Raw genomic sequence first — 17,063 nt, forward strand, 5'->3', positions numbered from 1 at the left:
TGTAAGAGTTTGTTTTTTTCCAAAACTGTGTCCTTGCATGCGGAGATTTATTTACAAGTATTTCAATGCACTTTTAGCATAGCGCCAACAAATTTTTTAGGTCATTGTCAAATTTACAACTTCATCTGTTAGAATCAGTTCACAACAGTCAATCGCACTCACCTCTGGTAATAATCCAATCCTCACACCAGGATTTCCCGTAAATGGAATAATATTAGGTCGCACACTATCCCCACGCTTACACTTTTTTACACACGAATGTATATTCAACATCTACCATCACCTTAGCTTCTGACGTAATATCTTTTTCACTTTCACTAGAATTACTAAGGTCATCATCTGAAGAATCAATAGAATTATTATCGCTACTATCAGAAATACTAATGCCACTTAGAGATTCATCTTTGATGTAGTTCCTTATTTTGTCTTCGGACAAACTTCTCTTCCGTTTCGTGCTCGCCATTTCTGTTTACCTCATCAGCTGGCCAGAGGTTGTGTATGTAAAGTAGAGAAGATAAGGCATATTTTAGGCCGGACGCTTCATGAATACAGCTGGAAATCCTCCCGCCATCTGTTGAGAATGCTGGAAAACATTTTCCAAAGAGATTAGAATACCCGAGAAATTATTGGGCGATCGCGAAATGAACGCTGCAGCTAAACGAGAATTTCTCGGGCGGTGACGTTATGGGCAGGCGTGCGTCACCCGAGAATTTCTCGGGCGTGCCACTGAAGAGGTTAAAGCATTGTAAGAATGTTCTCCCCCTGGACCTTAAATTAAAACTTACACAAACATTTTCATTTCCAATCTTTAACTACTGTGGCAGTATACTGATTGACCTAACCTGTGAACAAACAGCAAAACTACAACGTGTACAGAACTCTTGCATTTGATATGCCCTCCAGCTCTGACATGATGATCATATAACACCATACTACAAAAATTTAGGATGGTTACATTTAAACGACCATAGAAAAACCCAACAAATGACCCTCGTTTACCTGTTGCTTTCTACAACCAGCCCCACCTATTTATTGTCCACTTTTAGGCTTCTTTCTTCATTCAAAAAAATTAATACTCACTCCGGATCACTACTTGGAATAGCATCACATCAAACAGTTACCTAGAGCCTTTCATTCTTTGTCACTGCATCGAGGTTATGGAATACGATCCTGGTGGATAATTAAAAGTCTTGCTCGTCTAGGACGTTTAAAACAGCCTACCATAAATTCCTCCAGAGTACATACAGCTGACCTTAGTGAATATAACTGTGAATTATGTGTGAATGGAACTAAAAATTACATATTAAATTTAATTATCTTAGGCTATCCCATTTACTCTTCTTGTTCAAGACTATCCAGTGTTCCTAGAAATAGATAACATAGTAACATGGTTTTTAGTGAATTCAGATTGTAACATAGCAATATTCAGTTAATTTCATTTTGCTTCATATTAGAATAAGTTTTCCCTTAAGCTAGTTAGTAGATACATTCTTTAGTTATTAATTTTATACTTTTCTGTTAATGTCTACTCCCTATTTATCCTATACTTCTTACATCAATAGTAATCTTAATTACTTGCACTATTGTTATTCTGCATGTGATTTACTCATCTTGTCTCATTAACTGTAATTGATTACCACGATATTTTAAATTAATGATGCAAAAATCTTGATGATGTTTGTTGTTTAAAGGGCCTAACAGCTAGGTCATCGGCCCTTAATGGTACGAGGTGAACGAAACGAAAATTAAAACTTCAAAATATATCCACCAACTAGAATCTAAAACGAATGATGAAAAAAATGATTGTGAAACAAAATAATCAGTGGATCCAGTTCACAATGCCTTCATTACTGGGATGATACTCATTATCTAAAGCGGTCCAAAATCCAGGTCACCGGTCCCTCATAATGGTACTTATTACTGGTAAAGCAGAACCATGGTGTTCCTCACTTAGTGGAACTAATCACAGGCGACGTATTCTCATGGTGTTCCTCACATAGTGGTACTAATCATAGGCAGTGTTGACCTACGGTGTATCACACATTATGGCAACACGCACAGGCAACACAAACCCATGGTGTTCCTCACATAATGGTACTACTACTCTCAGACAACGCAGACCCATTGTTTCACTCACATAGTGGTACAAATCACAGGAGCCAGTCGAACCTGTGGTGTTTCTCACTTAGTGGCACTAATCACAGGCAACATAGACCCATGGTTTTTCTCATAAAGTGGTGCTACTCACACGTAACGCAGGCCTATTCTGAGCATAGGGGAACTGAAAGGTGGAATACACACGACGAACATTATCACAAACAACGCCCAGACCCGTAGTGTTTCTCGCATAATGGTACTGCTCCTACATAACGTAGACCCATGGTTTTCCCCGCAAGATGGTACTAGTCGCAAGTAACGTTGACCCATGGTGTTCCGCACGTAATGGTACTATACCTTATCTCAAATTATCTGGGAGATAAGAATAACAAGTCCGGCCATATACTAGTCGCATAAAAACATCAGTCAAAAAACCGTGAGATCAATAACTAGTTCAAATAATCTGTAACTAACATGTTATAAGAAGAATAGAACATTTATACATTCACCAGAATGAAGGTTAATGTTCTCACCAATGTCGCCTGCAGAAGAAAGATAGGTTACTCAATCCCCTCCATATCGTCGTCGTGGTCATCACTATCAGAGTCGTTCACATTTATCACTACCCACATTCGTTTCTCTTCCATCTAGATGACGTGTTTTACACACATTTCCATATGGTGAAGGGTTACTACTTCAATACCTTCCAGCAGCAGTTTTATTACTTCCGCAAGGGTGAAAGTTTTGTTTGTTGTTCCTATAACATGGCTCTACACACTTTCAATTGGATTTAAAAAACAATGGTACGGAGGTAACCTTAAAACTTGCCTTCCGGTTGCAGTGCGATATTGTCTACTCGATATGCGCCACACGAGTCCTTAATATGCTGTGGGATGACATTAAGAAGTTCCAACTTGACACTGTTCAGTTTGTAAGGGATTTCCTTCCTGTCCAGAAACTTAATTATATCTCCCTTTCTCCACGATTGATTGGGCAGTTTCTCAAATCTAACCAAACGGTAAGATGCACTGTCCATAACAATTACCGCACTGCCTTTAAGATGAGTAAGAACATTCACAAACCATTCTTCAATACATCTCCATTTGTTTCCTCGTAATAGTATTTCATGGAGTTAGATTCGAAACACAGTAACCCTCCTTCCACGAAACTTTTCTCATTGCTGATATACGTAATTATCAAGTGTTTCCCCTTATCTGAAGGATTCCTTAAGCCACCTGATAATCCCTTCAAGAATGCGTCCTTACTGGATTTGATAGTTTTATCACTCCATGCTTTCACACAAGTATGCCCTGAATTCACCCACATCTCATCCAAGTAATAAATTGGTCTTCCCTTCTCCCGAAACTTTCTTACCTGATGCAAATAACGTCTTTGCCACAAAACTATTTCCTTCCTTTCAATAAGCAGTTGTTGGAGACTAGACGACATAAAATTCAAATATAAAGTTTTTAAAAGCCTATGAAGCGTTGCATGCGAAAACAAAGGCAAGGTTTCATCACTCTTCACAGACTCTAAGATCTTGTTCATTGTTGGTATTTCACTTCTAAAGAAAAACTAGTGAACTTTTCGCCGAATTGCGTCCTTAGTGAAACAATCATGCTTGTCCGCTAACTTTGTTTCATTCAGACTTTTTTCGGTGAAACAACTGTTCCTACAGTTTTTAAGTTCCTTTCTAGCACGATAAATACTACTCCGAGAAATGCCAGTAGCAGGAGCTACTAACCTCGTCACATTTTCAAGAGTACCACCAGGATCTGCTTCACTATACTTCTTAAAAATGTTGAGAACACACTGTTTTTCTCCACTTCTCAATGCTTTTCCCTTCTTATGCTTACGTGAGAAGGGCTGGGCTCACTCATCTTCACTCCACATGAAACTTTAACAAAGGTTAGGTAAATGCAAATTAAAACAGTTAACTAAATCCTAAACACCAAGACAATTAATAATGATATATTACTAAATATTGGCACAAAAGAAACTCGTAATAATATGCAAAGTCACTAGCATGCCAATAACACCTGGAACACAGCAGTAAACAAAAAGCACATGGGTTGTATGTTAGCTAAATGAGCTCTACTGAATACTGCAATGGCTGTTCCGCTGTTGACACATTGTCCCTGTCAAAAGGCACTTTAATACACGAGTATCAATTATAAATCAAAAGTAAACAGCTTTTTAAAAGTGAAAAGTGGAGATAAATGGATTTAGATGACGTACATAACTTTTACGCGGAAATAACATCACTTAACACCAGTGGCGGATTTAGTGGGTTGTCTGCAGGACTGCAGCCCCCACCCGGTTCATCACATGCAATTTACACGAAGCAACATTACATATTCAATAGGGAGATATTGCCAATCCGTTCTGCGAGTTCCTTAACACTTGATTTTCAACTCCGGAATAATGCAATAATTGAACCTTCACATGATAATGTTGTATGATTCCACTTCCCTCTCTTGGGACTGCCAGGACATGGCTCTTATCTGGCCATAAGGCTTTGAATCCGCTTCCCCCTTCGTGTGCGCTATAAGGCGCCCGCCAACCCCGCTCTAGTGGTCTGCATGCATTGCAGACCTGTGTGCATTATTTGTTGTCCACTGATCGCAATAGTAGAAGTTCTAACCACATGAGTATTGTTAACTCTGTGCCGTTTTTAAAAACTATCAAACTTAACAGTTTAAGACTAAATGAAAAGTGTGATATTAAAGCTCGAGGACCTACCCCAGAACTGAAAACCTCCCAGACTGGTAAGAGCCGTGACAAAGAGTACACAAGAATTTTCAATCCAGATGTACATAGTAAACATGCATGGTTGTGTGGGTGCGAAGTTCAAAATGCACTTTTTTCTGTGCCTTATTTTCGGAAGTGCCAGTGAAGGAGCAAACAGTGCGTGGGATGATGCAGGAGTTCGTGATCTGAAGAGGCTTCATGATAAAATAAAGAAACATGAAAAATCAGAAAACATGTGAACAGTGTGCTAGACTTAGCTCTTCTAGGTTCCGTAGATGTGCGCCAGGGTTTAAGTAAGTCGTATGAGGAATCTGTACAGCGTCATAACAATGAAGTAAGGAAAAATCGGTAAGTATTATCCAGAATAATAAACTGTATTACGTTTTGTGGGTCAAACGAACTGGCGTTGAGAGGACATGAAGAAAGGCCACACTCCGAGAATCCTGGTACATTTCTGAATTTAATTAAATACACGAGTGAACTAGACTCTGTTTTTAAGTCACCTCTAGAGAGTGCTTCGTGTTTCAAAGGAACATAAAAAAAATGATCCAGGAAGAATTGTTGCAGTGTATGCTGGAGGTATGCAGAGAGACTATTTTGGAAGAGGTATCCAAGTCTAAAGTTTTTAGCAATCATGGCTGACGAGACGACGTATGTGTCGGATGGATTTCAGCTTGTTCTTGTGCTAAGGTACTGTGATTCACAAGGTAATGCTGCAGAACGGTTTTGGGGATTTTTTTAATCCTTCTGGTCAAAATGCAGAGGCTATTTCAGAATGTATTATTTCCTAGCTTGGCGTTATTCTGAAAGATAAGAAGAATAAACTTGTTGCCCAGACGTACAATAGCGCGTCTGTTATGAGTGGTGCCGTTAGTGGCGTTCAGACGAGAGTTAAGGAAGTGTAACCGAACGCCCATTTTATACATTGCTTTGCACGCCAACTTAATTTGATAATGGAGAGAGCTGCTAAGCAAAACACGAAAGCAAGAATATTTTTTAGCAAATTTTTCTTCAATACCGGCATTCTTTTCCCGATCACCCCAAAGAGTGTCTGTTTCAGATTCTTGTGTGGCCAAACGGATACCTGCTGCTGGAGCCACAAGATGGAATTTTAAATCGAGAATACTGTATTCGAGAAAAAAGATGCTTTAATAGATTGCTTTGAACTACTGATGGAATCTGAGTTTTCAAGTGACATCACTACCAGAGAAGCATCGGCTTTGTACAAGTACCTTCAGGATGAAGAGTTCAATTTCTGGCTGAATTTCAAAATCGACAAGCAGATGTAGCAAAATTTGTTGCCAAGTTTCAAACTTTGTTAAAACTGTTAATGATGTGAGAGATACAATACTAGACTCCAACGAAAATTCTGAAACCAGAAATGTAAACAAACGATGCCATGTTCAGGAAACTGCGACAAGAGTGTCTGCGGCCAAGGAAGTCTGTGATGTCATCATAACCCAGGTAAATAGCCGGTTTCATTTTACAAATCATCTCCAAGTGTCAATTCTGGTGATGCCATCAAATTTTTCTTCCTTCAAATCAGATTTTCCTAAGAAAGAGCTAAATGACTGTACTGGTACGACTTTTTCCTACTTTTGACAAAGAAAAAAATACAAACTGAACTATCTGTTTTATACTCCAGAGAGGAATTCAGATCACTGTCTGATGCTATCCAGCTACTTTCAGTCATTACTTTCAGAAGTAGTGAAACTTCTTCGCATTGCGGCAACTCTGCCAACTACCACGAGTGAACCAGAAAGGTGTTTCTCAGCAATGAAGAGAATAAAAATGTACCTCCGCAGCACTATGGGTGAAGAAAGACTGACAGCTCTGGCAATGCTGTCAATGGAAACTACTTTGATGAGAAAAATACCAAATTTCAATGAGAAGGCTATCAACATATTTTCAACCTACAAGTCTCGCCGAATGCAGCTAATCTATAAATAAGGTAAAATTCAGTAATTAAACATGCAGCCCCCTAGTGTTAAATGCACAAGCTGCCACTGCTTAACACATATAAAGCATTTTTAATGCTTTACCAGAAGATAGACAGTACCACCACATTTACCATGGGTTTTTTTTTGTTGGTATTTACCTTATCTCCCAGGTTATTTGAGATAGGGTATAATCACAAGTATTCTCGTAGTTCTAATTTCATCATCATTTGGTCGCTCCTTTTAGTCGCCTCTTACAACAGACAGAGGATACCGTGGGTGTATTCTTTGTCTGCATCCCCCACCCACAGGGGGTTGCAAAAATCTTAAAAAATTTATGCGGTTAAGTGTAAGAGATGGCCAAGAGCCCTAACTTTGCCACATGATACAGACAAAAAAAAAAAATTTAAAAAGAAAACCTAAATCTTCTCTTAATAACCATATCATTAAAACATGTGCTAGAGTTAGAAACAGGTTGTTGAAGACTCCAGTTATTGAGTTATTTTCCAGTTTAGAGAAATATGAATCATATACATTTTACAGTAAAAGATGGCGAAATGAGGAGATATGATTAAAATGGTTGGCTGGTTAGTTGACATGTGTATTGTATTACCATCTTCCTAAGGAAGAATAGTGAGGGAGAAATTAGAAAATATTGTTGTTTCAAGGGAGAAATTAGAAAATATTGTTATTTCAAGGGAGAAACAGTAAGATTATCTGCCAATTTAGCAGAGAAAATTGGTTAAGCTGGGAGAGTTTTAACACTATGAGCCCGCACAAGTCAAGATAGCATCCCTACCCTGTGGTGGCATGGTTTAAACTGTCAGAAAAAATCTCAGTTTTTGCAGTATAAATCCACAAATGTATGTACATATTCTAGAAAAAGTGGACTATCACATGAAATCAATTCAAAAATGTGTACCTTCAGCACTGGAAATAAAATCAGGCTACAATATTGGTACATTCTGTTATCCTTGTTCACACACTTGAATTTCTAATTCACTCAGAAAAGTTCGATAGTTTTCAGTCACTGAACAACAGAACTACTCATTGTTATTCCCAATACCTTAACACTCAAAACATTCTCCTATGCAAAGACCTATGTTATATTTACGGCAATATGCGGTCGTCATTTTCTTGACAGCACGGTCGGTGTTGTGTTTAAACTTGTCGTAGCAAAACCTTGCACGTACGCTGCGAGTGCCCTTCCTTCTTCACGCCCACTGCAGTTATTCTGTGTGGAAAATAATCTCTACCTAATAGCCTAATCGCAGATGATGCTCGTGATACTTCAGTAATTTCAGCAGGAACACTACTCACCGAATCATCTGCCAAACGTTCACAAAATTTAGATAGGGGAAGAAAAAATGGGCCTGTTCACGGGAGCAATATCTTGTTTCCATTGTGTTCCCGTGCTTCTCACCTCCCTTCATCTTTTTGCGACTGGTTCTTCTGGTGATTCATCATCCTGAGGGGCTTGTAGATTTTCATTTTCTTCTTCACAATCACTTTCATACAGATCAGAATCCGAATCATTTACAAGTTCTGTAATAATCTGTTCACTTATCCGTGGGCTGTATGCACGCGTAGGATTTCCTTTCCTTGTACTATGCCCGGGATCCATATCTCAATATACAGTATACATCGACTACTTGAGAGATGATTGCAGACTGCTGACTCATTAGACTTTCATTCTAAATACGTGAAGTCATATAATACATCATTAGAACACATGCGCATAAATTTGAGCTTATCGAACCAGAGCGTGCGAGGAGTACGTATGTCAGCAATTAGGTAAGATCCAGCTGAGCGCACATGGCTACGAAACTTTTCCCCAAGGTTGCACCACCAATCACTATCGATCGATAACACCATCTATCAATAGTACATGAAATCGACAACATGTTAAAACAAAATCTAATTTGATAACATGAATAACTTTCGAGTGACTGAAATTCAAATTTCGTGGTAGTAGTATTACTAACAGCGGCACTCAGGCGCACACCGCGTGGTAGTAATATTACTACCACCGGTTGCATAGTGTTAAATACTCATAGGGTAGTCAAAAAAATGAGGCATAACAAAAGCAGGTAAAGATGCAAATTGCACTAATGATCAAATGTACAGCCAGCTATGAAAAATATTATCAATACAAATAGATAGTTAACATCACAAGATTTTATAACATTATGCAGGTTAATAATAATAATAATAATAATAATAATAATAATAATAATAATAATAATAATAATAATAATAATAATAATAATAGCAACAACAACAACAACAAAAAATTATTGACTAATATTTACCTCTTGAACCATCGTTTGTAAGGACTCCAGGCTAGAAGATTTCTTCATTCCCAAAGATGGGCCAAATTCATTTCGACAACGAATATCTGACTCTGAAAATTCAATATAATTAATTTCAGAGGAACTTACAATCAAATGTAGTATCCTCACAGATATAAAATACCACAGAAAACTGTCAGAGGAAGAAAAACAAAGACAAGATGTTTCAATTAAGGAAATTAAAATAACAGAAATGAGCTACAATTTCATGTTGGCAATAAAGGTCTCACCAACACATTACTGTTAATGAATTTCACCTTGAATAGACTGAATTCTTAGAAGGATTAAAATATATTCAAGACAAGAGCAAAATCCATAAGTGTATGCTGTATGTACTTCTTTCAAACATTATTTGGTGGATAGAAGCTTCCGCTTCTCTTCAATTAGGTAATATGGGGCTTGTAAGAGAGACCGAGGTGGTTTGAACAATAAAATAGAGAAAAGATAGGAGTAACTGTGCATTAGCTGCAATGTTTAACACGTTGGGTGCCACGTGCCGCCATATGGTGTCACGGTGGTCTTCAAATTTGAGATGGCGTGACGCCATATGGCGGCACAGTATTTTTCCAAAGCCACTGACTGGCCAGTGGTCATTGTCACAGGTGAAAGCGCGCCACGCATTGTTAATTCCCCGTTTACGTACGTATTATCACTCAGTTTATATAGTTGTGCAAAAATATAAAATATGGAAGATATTGGTAATAATCTTACGAGGGAACACATACATGTGCTACACTCGGATTCGGTTGAAATTTGGCAGGAATATTCGTGGGAGGCAGTAGAATACTAAGGTGAAAACTGCATGTACCCAGCACAAGTTTAAACGCCAAAATTGAACAAATAAATAGTCATAAAATTAGAAGTGCCACGGGAGTATCGGGATGTGGCGGAGAGGTAGGGAGGAGCGAAGCAACGGACGTGAACCAACCGGGCTGCGTCGAGCTGCGCTAGCAGCCAGGTAGCGTATAGTTAGCGTGTTCCCCTTAACTTCCCGATCAGATGTGCAAAACGTAAATATGAAAATAGCACATGAAACAAGTGTACAAAGGACGATGTTTGGACAACGATGCCAATAAGGTTTGAAAAATTACAACGAGTAACAAGAACTTGGGCGTGCCGAGACGCATATTTTCATTGTTTAGAGTTATCAGAAAACTGTTCACAACAATATGTAATGTAAGTACTTGTTTTGCATTTTACTAGTTTTTCATAAATATTGCGTTAATTTGAATTAGCAAATAAATATCCCGTATTTGAAATTCGTATTGCACATTCTATGTCAAAAAATTCTGTGACACCATATGGCGTCACGCTATATTTTATCTTTCCTAAAAATTGATGTGACACCATATGGCGTCACACATGACCATGGTATGGTGAGATAAAATTTACTTAGTACATCATATAAATACATCCCAAGATTATATAAACAGACTACAATGCGTACAATTGCTATGGCACCAGCGGAATGCAATTCAAAAACATGCCTGGCACCAGTGGAATAGTGTGCTACAATCGGCTCGGCACTCAACGTGTTAATATATTCACCCTTTCCCAGAAGAGTTTAGAATGTTACAACAAATGAGAATAGTTACTTACAACAAACTATGTAACAATACAGCCATGGAAGAATAGTGAAGACATTACATAGGATAAAACATAATTTGCTTAACTATGGAGTCCATGGGTGCAATGCTATTTTTTAGGACATCAAAAATGGTATATGAGTTGCAATTGCACTGAAAGGGGGAAATAAACATACACAAGTGAATATGAGGTCTAAAAGTTCAATTCAGGCTCAGAGATATAGACTGCCATACCTTCATCAACCTTGTACAAGACAAAGCAGAAGTCTAGCTGTTTACAATTTATGACTGGTTAAATACCTAAGACTTTCAAAATAAATAATCTCCTAAAAACTAATTGGAAATTAATCATCATCATCATCATCATCATCATCATCATCAACACTTTAAAAAAATTAAGGTTTCTCTTTTTCAGGTATAATTTTGTTTCCATCTGTTTGTTTCATCAGGTATTTTATAATGTATTTATCCAAAATTAGTTCTGGCAGACTGAAGAACCAAGACTAATTCAAGTTCATATACTTATACTGACAAGCAGATCAATCTATGTTTTGTCAAGTTGTTATAGCAATATGGCTATTAGTTATTACATGATAGCAATTAACTTTCTACAATCTAATGGTTAGCAAATACTCATGAAAATCTTGGGTGAAGAAGAGTAGATTTATGTACAAGGGCACATTTCCCATCCTCGCACTATTCCAACATTAGCCTGGAGTAAGACTGGTATGGGGTTGGGAGAGGGGGTGGGAGACCATTGAGGGAAATCAAGCAGAAAGCTTGCTAAATGCAATAAAAGCCAAGGGAAAAATACATTCTAATTTCTTCCTTTTACATCCAAAAGATTTTGTGCTTGAAACATTCGACAAAAGTCTGAAATCATACATACAGTAAAATGCCATTATAATGAATGCCAGTTTAACGAAATGTTCAGAATAGTGAAATTACTTTTAGACCCCTTCCCTTTTCCTCATTTAATGTGTGTTAAAATATTTCACTGTAACGAATTTTGAACTTTCAGTATAACAAATTAAAATGTAGCCTTTTTGCTTATATTTAATATCCTTTTCCCTCAAAATATAATTGAAATTCATCCGGTTTTAATTTCGCACAACAAGTCTCTATACAGCTAATACCAGGTGGCACACACTATAGAACACACAGGCGAAACTACCCGATTACAAATCAGGGGAAGGTCAGCAAACACATTACAATTCTGACGAGCGGGTTACCTACCCAACAGCACGTGAAGATTATCTTATTCAGTTTTAGTGTACCAGTACTGAACGTCATTATGTAAGATTAATTTCTTATTTAAAAAAAAAAATGATATTTGTTCGCGCCGTCGACCTATGTAGATCTTTTGCCACTACTTGCAACATGTGATACGAAGCTGCATGTTATTTTAATTGCGGAAATGTAGAGTGTTGAACGTGAGGAAAGAAACGTTAAGGATGACACAAACACCCAGTCCCTAGGCCAGGAATATTAATCATTTACAATTAAAAAACCATGACCTGGCCGAGAATCAAACCCGGGGCAGCCAGGTGACAGGCGGACGTGTTGCCCCCCACACCGCGGGGCCGGACATTAATTTCTTATACATAAAATGCAAATTTATGCCAATTTCCTATTAATAAAAATATCTTCAAATATTGGGGTGCACAGATTGGATTACAGTATTTGCGTTTACAGGATACGGTTCAGGTAGTCATTTTTCATACATGTACATGATTGGTCGAGCTGGATATCAATTTCAAAGTAACCAATACATAAGAAGAAATGCTATTGGCTGGGTAGGAATGCCAAATTTACAATCAACCAATGAACATTATGGTTTCACATCTCTACACTCAGTACTGCATTTCGTTTATTCACATCTCATGACGCGTTCATTGTTTCTCTTTTGTTCGTGAAGCAATGTGTGTATTAGTGTGCCAGTTAACTCTTTCACCAATATGGGTCAAAAGAAGCGAAAGCAGTTTTCTTTAAAACAAAAATGTAAAATACTTCGGGAAGTGGAGAAAGGAGGAAAGAAAGGAGAAATACTGAAGAAGAATGACATCAGCCCTTCAAAGTCATAAAATTCCTAACTAATGAAGACAAAATTAAAATCTGTCAAAAAATGGACTGGGCGTCCGCATCTTGAAGCATGCAGAGGTCATAAATTTTGAACTTGCACTTTCGAGTTTCGACTCTATCAATCAAGTTGGTCGAAGTTTTGTTCGATTCAAAATGGTGGCCAAAGTCTTTCCTACCAGTCGCACATGGTCGAGTATAACCTCCAATTCATTGTCAAAGGAGAATAATGTTTAATAACCCCCTGTTCCAAAATAAAAGACTTCCACTAACATTTGTTTTAGTACAGTGTGATCTGCAATAATATTCTGATATTTTTATTGGCCCCCGTGCACATGTTTTCATATTTGTTGTTTGGTGTTTTTCACAACTTTCAGTGCACTTGTTATTTTATGAGCCCCAGCAGAAAAGGTTTTCATATTTGTTCTCTCGTGATTTTCACACCTTTTAATAATACTTTCCTCTCATCTTTAGATATGGTAGGTATAGTTTGCACTGTAGCCGCGGATACACGACGTAAAATGCCCTCATGTTGGAAAAAGTTGTATTTAATATTTCTATATCCCTGTTGGATAGTTTTTATTCGTATATTCAGTAGTACATTTTCTTGCTTAACGTGTTATTTTTTGCTGTCCCCTGTAGAAACGTCTTAATGAGGTTTTACTGTATATCACAAATGTCATAAAAGAATACAAAAACTACACTATTCATAATTCATAAAATAAACACATCCGTAAGTTCAATAGTAATTTTAGAAATAGTCCAACCTATATGATGGCAAAGTTAATACAGATAATTTTTAAAGAAACATTTTAAGTTTACTTCGACAGCAGTACTCAACAGCATAATTGAATTTTGTAACAGAACCAAGGATTTTGAATTAGAGGAAAGTAACACAAAGTAACATATAAGTAACATAAAAGACATGTATTCCAATATACCGATTTCCAAAACAATAGATATTATAAGTGGTGGGAATCCGTGTGATGATGAGGAGAAAGAGGAAGATGTGCCTCAAAGTGTTCAACAGAGTTAGACTCCTGTGCAGGCAACAAACACGGCATGTAGTCTTCTGGATTTTCTTCTGTCACGAAGTGATGTGCCAGAATCTGTGTTAAATTCAAGTGCAGTGGTTGCTGACTGCCTAGAATATTCGTCTGTACCTGGGAGTGTTCAGAAGAAAACCACAGACTTTTTCAAAATATTAAGTCGAGGACATAATGTACCAGTACAGGGTAAAATTTCAGATGCTAAAAACTTCTTGCAAGTATCTGTATTTTATATCATTACGTCATGTATATATATGTATCCTAATTTTCCTCTCATTTAATAAATACAGTATTATGTGTAAATTCATGTTTAAATAACGTAGATTCTTCAACAGGTTTAGCAACGGGCGAGTTCTTAAGAACTGATTTTTTTAGTATAACAAAATTTCACTGTAACAAATTAAATTCTCAGGTCCCCAAAATTTTGTTATACTGGTATTTTACTGTAAAAGTACTGCTAGCATATCTTTTTAATGAACAGTATGAGGATGTTGTAAGGAAATGGATGTTTGGCCTTGATGACCACAACCACATAGACTGTTACACATATTCAGTAATAACAATGATTACAAGAACAACCTGCTAGCAGGTCCAAGCTAGAGAACCAACCGAAGATTTTTACAGTGAAGCCAGAATCATTCATAAATACCAATACACTGCAGGTATAGCTGTATGAAATGCAAAACAGATAGACCAGAGAGACATGACTAAAATTATACTGGTATCTTCTTTTCTGCAGTCCACTAGTGGAGAAAAACTTTAACAGGTAATATATAAAAAACATTCTCCATAGTAAATCACCAAAGGAATAGAAAAAGAAAAGTGAAAATAGTAATTTAAGGAGGTCACTCAGCCACAGGAAAAGACAGACTGAAAGCACCAACACACCATATAGTAGACACATGTAATAGTGAATATATTCTCTCACATGTATCTATTATATCCACCACTACACAGATATCAAAACCATATAGCCACTCTCAAAAGAAAAAGAAAGAGTACCACAGTCACTTCAGACCAGAGAACTTTTAAAAAATTAGAGAGAGAATCAACAGAGTGAGAAAAAAAAGAGAAAAAGAGAATTAAATTAATGAGTCTAATATCAAACTGTAACACCTTCCATAAACATTTTGCAATACAATCATAAGCTTCTTTTATACATACACTGCTGGCCAAAAGTTTCCAGACAAACATTGGAATGTTAAAGAATGGATGGAGATTAAGATAAAACAACATACCTATGCAAGGAGATGACAAATATATATTCTGCAACTAATATTTTACAATAAAACTACGTTTTTACACTACATCTGAGCAGTAAATAGACAATATGTACACTATTACTCCCACAGAGCACCAGAACACATAAAACTTTCTTCTCATCAAAGAAACCCTGCTTTGCTGCAAGGACACTTTTAACTATCCTCAGTGTACCATGAATTACTCTCCCTCGCCGTTCATTTCTTTTTTTTTTTTTTTACTTTATCTATTAAGCCAGATCGATCTGTGTGTATTCTTGTATTATTTCTGTATGTGTTCTTTTTCTGTGTTCTTTAATAAATTGTATTTTGCCCCTTCCCCCTTATGACCCCAGGGAGGAGGGAAATTACTTCTGCCCTGGTGGATTTCCCCATCTTTATGTTGGCAAGCCTGCTTCCCATCTTCACACCCGTTTCGTTGCTCCACGCCTCGCCACGCTTCTCCCGAGAGGGGGGGGCGAGGCACGTATGTACTGAGGTCAGTGCCTCTTGTGTAGTGTTCCTCAGATCGCTCCGTGTGAGCAAGCTGTCTGGCCGAAAAGCAGCGGCGTGTTCCGCTCACTTCATCTACGGGTGTGAGGTAGGGAGAATGTTCTTCAACCTTCTTTTGGGCTAACGGAGGGTGTTACTTTAATCTTGAAAATGTAATATACTTTGTAATGCTTCTAGGAGAGGCTACGGGCCTCGTTGGCTGGAAAGAGCAAGGTTTTTTAAGGACATGTTAATGTATGAGATCTGTTTTTAATCTAGTCTGTCATATTGGCTTTTAATCTTTTCACTCCCACGCCCAAGTTAACTCGGACATCCGAGTGTCTTCCGCTGTCCCAACCACGAGTTAACGTGTATTTCAAATGCCCCGCTGTCTTCTGGGACCAAATTTAGTCGTATGTTCCAGTTCTGTCGCTGAACGTGAGATGGCATCATCTGACAATGCTCAGAGAAGAACATAGCTAACTCAATACATCGCAAGCACCATATATTTAGTCTCGACCCTTACCTATTCTTTGACAGCTGTCTTGAGTCACCCAAGCTCCACAAGCATTAGTAAACAAAGTTTGATGGAAAGTGATATTTTAGATGTTTTAGGTAATGATGACAAGTCTGACTATTACGAGGATAGTGAAGATGATATATTAGTGAATGATTCTGTAGAAAGTGATAGTAGGAGTGATTTATCTGAAGGTGGGGAGGAGGAGGAATTAGAAATCGAACCTGATCACATGGTGCGGAAACGGCCGAAGTTAGTGCCACCACATACAGTTTCTCGTAGAACCTGGATAAATGATGCTAATTTTACACCATTAAAATTGAATAACTGAAAAAGAGGTTCAACCTATTCAATACATAAGAGAAAGAAATGTAGTGATTACATTCTTATTTAATAGTGATTAGAATTGGGACCAGTTTCGACCATAGTCCAGGTCATCGTCAGCCGATCAAAACATAAAAAACATGAAAAAGAAAAAGATTAAGTGAACCCTGGATCGGTATAAGAGGCAATATAAAATGATGATGGGGGTAGAAACTGTGAGTCACTTAAAAGAAAACAGTGCGTAATTTTATGAATGGTGGTACGGCACACGCAATGATAGGTAAAGTCTCACAATGTTTATGAACAGCGGAGAACGGTCAAATGGGTCAGTTTTTACACACTGTCAGGCACAAAGTCACAACACTATCGAACAACATATGAAGATCTATCAATATGTTGAAGTCGAAGACGAATAGATTTATAGAAGCAAACTGCCAGTTCCTGGTGATCAGCGCGGCACACTCAAGGTCATGCGCTGTAGTCTCGAATGCCAAAGTAGAATGGAGAATATCCTGAAGATCCAGTATTTGCCTCGGTTGCGGGAAATTACGTACGTATATATAGATACATACATACATACAACGCAATTCAGTATAATTGAATGAGTAATTGTGTTACTGCTGAATTCTTGGAAAACAGTTG

General features: G+C 37.6%; 1 protein-coding gene across 8 annotated transcripts in view; it reads right to left on the reverse strand.

Moving 5' to 3' along the window:
* The window catches only part of baz (bazooka), an 842,954-nt gene that overhangs the window by 140,920 nt on the left and 684,971 nt on the right, over positions 1-17,063 (reverse strand). For all 8 annotated transcript variants that reach the window (XM_068226299.1, XM_067141558.2, XM_067141556.2 and 5 more), the window contains one exon: positions 9,098-9,189. In XM_068226299.1, coding sequence (XP_068082400.1) covers positions 9,098-9,189 — 92 coding nt within the window. The remainder of the gene's footprint in view (positions 1-9,097; positions 9,190-17,063) is intronic.

Source organism: Anabrus simplex, chromosome 2 (genome assembly GCF_040414725.1).
Source record: "Anabrus simplex isolate iqAnaSimp1 chromosome 2, ASM4041472v1, whole genome shotgun sequence".
Lineage (NCBI taxonomy): Eukaryota > Metazoa > Arthropoda > Insecta > Orthoptera > Tettigoniidae > Anabrus > Anabrus simplex.